At 53.3% G+C, this 6,743-nt stretch overlaps 1 protein-coding gene across 5 annotated transcripts in view; it reads left to right on the top strand.

Annotated features, from left to right (window-relative positions):
* Positions 1-2,613: 2,613 nt before the first annotated feature.
* The window catches only part of SLC35D2 (solute carrier family 35 member D2), a 55,370-nt gene continuing 51,240 nt past the window's right edge, over positions 2,614-6,743 (top strand). For 3 of the 5 annotated variants that reach the window (XM_062207113.1, XM_062207112.1, XM_062207117.1), the window contains exons 1-2: positions 2,614-2,767; positions 3,895-3,996. In XM_062207113.1, coding sequence (XP_062063097.1) covers positions 2,628-2,767; positions 3,895-3,996 — 242 coding nt within the window. In that variant the 5' untranslated portion in view covers positions 2,614-2,627. The remainder of the gene's footprint in view (positions 2,768-3,894; positions 3,997-6,743) is intronic. The other 2 variants (XM_062207115.1, XM_062207114.1) reach the window with 1 other exon arrangement.

Raw genomic sequence — 6,743 nt, 5'->3', positions numbered from 1 at the left:
TTTAAACTCTGTGGTCATTCTTGAAGCCTTTCTAACTTGTTTTCCCATCAAAAATATAATCACCATGATATAGAAAAATGTAAAAGCACAGAAGTGTCCCCTGTAGCCTGGCATTGCTCCAGCATTATTCTGGTACATTTTATATCATTCCAGTCTCCCGGAGGCATCATTGCATAGTTGTAACTGTTGTGAGATTTTGCTTTTTCTTACTTTGTAAGGGCCTTTAAGGTTATAAACACTTAACTTCCTTATTGGGTTTAAAAATAACACTGGTTGGGATAAGTAGTAAACTGTTGCCAGCTGTATCCCAGGCCTTAAATAGGGGTAATATGGAACTGGGGTTTTATTCTGTGTACATTCGGGATGTGTTTCTTCTGAGGCACACCTCCCCCAGAATCCATTTGGAACCTGTCTACTTTTGAAGAGTCTAGTAAATTAATTTTTCTTATCAATCACTTTTGTTAGATCAATGAACAACCAACCAGTCTCTTCTGATTTTTCCCAAGCAACTGCAGTGAGCAATGAGTTAAACAGGATAAGGATGGGATTGTGACAAAGTCCGGGAAGTATATATGGGAGCAAATCAAATGCAGATAGGATGAAGGGCACCACTGAAAGACTTATGATACCTTTTTTTTTTTTTTTAATTTGTTTATTTATTTGAAAGGCAGAATTGGAGAGATCTTCCACTTGCTGGTTCACTCCCTTAATGGCTGCAATGGTCAGAGCTGGGCCAGACAGAAGCCAGGAGCTTGAAACTCCATCTGGGTAGCAGGGACTTGGCCCTCCACGGCTGCTTTCCCAGGCATGTTAGCAGGGAGCTGGATCGGAAGTGGAGCAGCCAAACACCTCAGGATTTCACCTGCAGTTGCCTAACCTGCTGATCCAACGATGCTGTTTTAAATCTTTTTTTTTTTTTTTTTTTTTTTGACAGGCAGAGTGGACAGTGAGAGAGAGACAGAGAGAAAGGTCTTTCTTTTTCACCCCCCAGTGGCTGCTGCGGCTGGCGCACCGCGCTGATCCGAAGGCAGGAGCCAGGTGCTTCTCCTGGTCTCCCATGCGGGTGCAGGGCCCAAGGACTTGGGCCATCCTCCACTGCCTTCCCGGGCCACAGCAGAGAGCTGGACTGGAAGAGGAGCAACCGGGACAGAATCCGGCACCCTGACTGGGACTAGAACCCAGTGTGCCAGCGCTACAGGTGGAGGATTAGCCTAGTGAGCCGCAGCGCCGGCCTCCAATGATACTGTTTTGCAATCAAATTTTATTTGGAGACTCCCTGGAAGCTTAGTTGATCACTTTGAGGGAATTAATCAAAATGACTTGACTATGAATTAGTTTTTAAAAACAGGCTTCCCTGTGGTTTTCTTTCTTGTTTTGCACAATTTGTGCTTTCTTGGATTTTTCTTTAAAGATTTATTTATTTATTTGAAGGATGAGTTACAGAGAGGCAGCGGTAGAGAGGTCTTCCATCTGCTGGTTTACTCCCCAATTGGTCATAAACGCCAGAGCTGCGCCGATCTGAAGCCAGGAGATTCCTCCAGGTCTCGCACTTGGGTGCAGGGGCCCAAGGACTTGGGCCATCTTCTACTGCTTTCTCAGGCCACAGCAGGGAGCTGGATAGGAAGTGGAGCAGCCGGAACTCCAACCTGCACCCATATGGGATGCCGGCACTGCAGGTGGCGACTTTACCTGCTATGCCACAGCGCCGGCCTCTCTCCTGGATTTTTTTAGTGTTATTTTTCTGGCGAGTGAATGGGGAAAGAAACCACAGGGATGTGTGGCACAAATAAAATGAATGGGGGAGAACAAAAGCCTTTCAGGTACATAAGAAACTCCAGAGAAGCATCCTGTGTGTGTAATCTAGAATAAAGCAAATCTAACCTACAGTCAATGGAAGGCACTGTGGTGGGAGGGTTAACAACGTGGCACAAAAGGAACTTCTTTTTTAAGATTTATTGATGTGAAACTATAGTGAGAGAGAGAGAGACAGAGGTCTTCCATCTAATGGTTCACTCCCAGATGGCGGCAACAGCCAGGGCTGGGCCAGCCCCAAGCCAGGAGCCAGGAGCTTCCTCCAGGTCTACCCAAGTGGGTGCAGGGGCCGGAGCACCTGGGCCATCCTCTGCTGCTTTCCCAGGCCATAGCAGAGAGCCGGATCAGAAGTGGAGCAGCCGGGACTCGAACCCCCGGCCCAAAGGAACTTTTAAGGGTGCTGGGAATGCTGTTTTGACTTGGGAGCGGTTCCTCGGATGCGCGCATTTGCCAAAGCTCATCTCACAGTTGCGTCTCTCACTGCTTGTAAATGACACGTCCAAGAAAATAAGCTTAGCACGGGGGAAAAAAGCAAAACCGTAAGCGTGAGCGTTTCTCCCCAAGCCCGCGATCTTGGTGGAGCGGGAAGTTCCCAACTGCCCCAAGCCCGTTTTCCGGAGGCGCCGGGGGTCCAGGTACCCGGAAAAGTCCCCAGCGCGCGCGAGGCGCCCGCGGTTCGCGCCCGGCTCTTCCTGTTCCTGCCGCGCCCTCTTCCCGGGCCGGCCGGGGGCGGGGACCGAGGCGCGCCGGGGCCAGTGCGCGGCCGAGGCCGGCGGGCGGCGGGGGTCCGCGCGGCCCGGGGCGGCGGGGGGGACATGACGGTCGAGGGCGCGGGCGCGGAGCCCGGCGCGGCGCGGCTGCCCTCCCGGCTGGCCAGGCTGCTGTCGGCGCTCTTCTACGGAACTTGCTCCTTCCTCATCGTGCTGGTCAACAAGGCGCTGCTGACCACCTACGGGTGAGGTGGGGCGGGGGTCCGGCGCGGCGGGCCGGAGTGCGGGGGAGGCGTCCCGCAGCCCCTGGCCACGTGTGCCTCGGCGGTGCGGCGGCCCCCCGGCCGGTGGCGCCGGAGCCAGCAGCCCTGGCGCGCACCTTGACCCAGGCTTTCCCAGGGTGGGGCTGGGGGGCCACCGCACCTCTGTGCTCCCCGCGCCCTAAGGCTCAGCAGGCCCGCACAGCCCCGCCTCGGGCCCCTCGGGCGCGCCGCACTCCCGAGTAGCTACAGCGAGTGGAGCCACGCCAGAGGCGGACCGCAGTGGCCTACATGTGCTTTTAAAGCGAGCAACGCGAAGACGAATCTCGCTGTTCGGCACCCGGACTAGTCCTGAGCCATGAGCCACACGCGTGGGAACACACGCGCGGAACGCAGTCGGGCCGTGGCACGCGCGCTGTCCCAGTAGTGCGAAGTCAAGCAGCAAACTGGCCTTTTCTTAAACTCATTTCTGAGGACCAGAGAGTCCTGGTCAGTTCTGCTCGCGTGCTCGCCACGTTGAAAAAGAACTGTAGGTTTCCGTCTAGTTAGTTTCCCTGGTTAACAGCTCTGCCTCTTGGCGCTGGTCCCAGAGTCGGCAGTTGGCTCAGAGGTAAAATCTAGGGAATTACAACCCAGGTCGTGCCGCCCAGGTGTTCCAAGGGAGCGCTTTCCAGAGTGAGGGTTCTTAGAAGAGAGGCGGTGAGAACCCAGAGATCTGAGTGTCTGCAGCCCTTTTGTTTCCTGGTGGAGAACACCGAGGCCCACAGTGCACCTCCAGCAGGTGTTTTACTGAGTTACCCACTGTGGGCTGAGCCCACTGCAAGGAACCAGGGCACAGCTGCTCCCGACACAGAGGTCCTGCTTCAGGGGTGGAGACAAAATAAGCACTTTTGTGAGTAAGCAAGGCGGTTTCAGATATGCCGCGAGAGTGCCTGGGGTGGAGTGGCTGGCGCCAGAACATTCCACCAGGAGGGCAGCAGCAATTCTAGGGTCCTGCGGGAGGCGCGGGCTTGGCCTGCTAGAGGGGCGGACGGAACTGTGGCTGGAACTTCTTACCGGTTGCTCAGGGGAGGGTGGTCGTCGGGGCGAGTCTCATGGGTTCTTTTCCTCAGTGTAGAAGCAAAAAGCCGGAAACCGTTTGCAAAGAGGCAGAAACGAAACTTTTATTTGATTGGCAATCGACAGAGGAGGCGTCTGGTCCGAGAGGAGAGCAGGTGGAGTGTGAGAGGGACACTGGTCTTGGGGAAGTGTCCTGGGTCTTCAAGGCATTACTGTTTTATTTTCCATTGGATCATTCTGTTGGGGGTGCCATTGGACGGGGTTTCACATGGGTGTGTTGATTGGCTTGGGGCTCGTGGAGATAGTGGGGTCTCCTGGAGACAGCCTGGCTCCTTAGGGGCTCAGGCCCCTCCTCTGCTAGCTCTGGGTGGAAGATGGCAGCTACCTTGAAGGCATGATTTAAACCTGCAAGGGTCCCGTAAGGTAGCCGGGATCTCCTGGAGCCAGTCCGACTCTCCCCAGGGGCTCAGCCCCTACCCGGCCAGCTCTGGGGGAGAGCTTGCCCCCACCTGGAAGGTGTGACTTAAAGCCACAAGGTCACACGTGCAGCACAGGAAGCTACTGGTTAGGGAGATGCCGTCGGTCTGGAGGCAGGCTTTCCAGCCACAGCTGGCAGCCTGCTTGTGACGGACATTCCGCCTCTGTCTGAGGGACCCGCAGACCCCCAGCCCCACTGGACGGCTTCAGAACTGAATGGGCAAGAGCCTGAAAGGTGGGAGAGAGGTCCAGGAGGAAGAGAGGAACCAGAGCGTTCAGTAGTGTTGTCTGAGCACCTGAAATACGCCAGGTTCTGTTCCAGGTACTTGGGAACCAAAAGTGGACAGAGCGGGTCAGAGCCCCTAATAACCTCACGCAGCTTGCATCGCAGGGGACAGACACACTGGATGTGACCCGAGTTCTGGAGAAGAAGGCAGGAAAAGGAGTTGGGGAGTGCGGGAGTGGGAGGGGTGTGCAAGGGTAGCAGTGAGGTCTCCCTGCGGGGGTGACGTTGGAGCCAAGACCCCAGCACGTGCGGTGAGGGAGGGAGCCTTGCTGGACCAGGACAGAGAGGGTGGCAGCTGCAGAGGGGTGACAACTTCCCCTGGGACTGGCACCAGCAGGGGGCTGGAGAGCAGTGAGTGGCAGGTTGTACAGGGACTTTGGAGGGGAGAGCCAAGGGAGTCACACAGTCTCCACCATCCTGGCTGCTGATCTGGGAGCCCAGGGTGCGTGCAGCGTGCCTGTGCTAAATAGCTGTAACGTTAGTTCAGAAGCAACTGGACGCCCCTGGGAAGGCTTAACTTGGGGTGTGATATGTCAGGGTTGTGATTAAGATTTTTTTTTTTTTTGGCTGTGGATGGCTGGAGAACTGATGGTATTGGCCTTTGGAAGAGATAGCTAGGACTGGGTGTGGGGCTGCCGTGGGGATGGAAGAGAGGGACCTGGGATGTTTTCTGGTGATCCTACAGCTGGTGATGGTTTCTGTAAGGTTTCTACTTGTGTGTTGGAGCTTCCTGGTTGGGCATAGGAAACCCAACCTTAGGAAACCTAAACTTGGAACATTTAACATACATAATGCACGCTAATGAAAGACCAAAACCCATTTCAGAATAAAAGAGTGCTGTTAATAGGCTTGTTTGGGAGTGGCTGCTAGTTGAATCAAAAAGTTTGTGCAAAGTAGAATTGAAAAATAAGTTTATTTGGTGTAAAAAATTCATATATATCATGGATCTTCAAAAATTCATGGGAAATATATATTATGAAAAAAGTATGCATAGATTTCAAAACAATTTCTTAAAAGATTTATTTTATTTATTTGAAAGACAGTTACAAAGAGAGGTAGAGACAGAGAGAGAGGTCTTCTATCCTCTGGTTCACTCCCCAGATGGCCGCAATGGCTGGAGCTGTGCAGATCCAAAGCCAGGAGCTAGGAGCTTCTTCCAGGTCTCCCACACAGATACAGGGGCCCAAGGACTTGGGCCATCTTCTACTGCTATCCCAGGCCACAGCAGAGAACTGGATCGGAAGAGGAGCATCTGGGACTCAAACTGGTGCCCATATGGGATGCCAGTGCTTCAGGCTAGGACGTTAACCTGCTGTACCACAGCGCCAGTCCCAACAATTTTTCAAAAGATTTATTTATTTGAAAGGCAGAGAGAGAGAGACAGAGACAGAGATCTTCTGTCCACTGGTTCACTCTCCAGGTAGGTGCAAATAGCTGGAGCTGGACCAGGCTGAAGCTAGGAGCCATGAGTTCTTCTGGGTTTCCCACATGGGTAACAGAGATCCAGATACGTGGGCCATCTTCCTCTGCTTTCTCGGGCACAAGAGTGGGGAGGCTGGATCAGAAGTGGAGCAGCCGGGACTTGAACTGGAACTCCAGTGTGGGATGCCGGTGCTACAAGTGGCATCTTCACCACTGTACCACGCCAGCCCCATTATTTCAAAAAATGTCCATACCAACATGAACTTACCTTTTAATTCCACTTTGCATGAACTTTTCAAAGTGCGCTCAGAAGTCTCCAGCCCCTGCACCTGAGTGAGTGACCTCCGAGTGGCCACGGCACCTGTTGGAGGCAGGGGCCAGCAGGCCCTGGCTGATGCTGTGCCGGTGAAGGCAGTGTCCCTGTCCCGGCAGGTGTCTTACCTCCCGGCCTTTCTGGCTTTAACATCGTTCATCCTGTTTTTTTTTTTTTTTTCCCCCTCTAGAAGACCAAACCCCTTATAAACATTTCACATAAACATTTCACATTTCTCCATGATCTGTCACACAGAATCCTGGGTACAGTTGGAAAACCCCGTTCAAATAACAGTGTCCATTTTCTCATCTCAAAAAGCATTAGGCACAAGTTTTGGAGGGTTGGGTTGAGGTGATTTGGTTACAACCATAAACAGCCACTGTAGTAACCTGATCCAACCCTTT

The sequence above is a fragment of the Lepus europaeus genome, chromosome 12, assembly GCF_033115175.1.
Source record: "Lepus europaeus isolate LE1 chromosome 12, mLepTim1.pri, whole genome shotgun sequence".
Lineage (NCBI taxonomy): Eukaryota > Metazoa > Chordata > Mammalia > Lagomorpha > Leporidae > Lepus > Lepus europaeus.
This window is presented reverse-complemented; position numbering and strand designations above follow the sequence as displayed.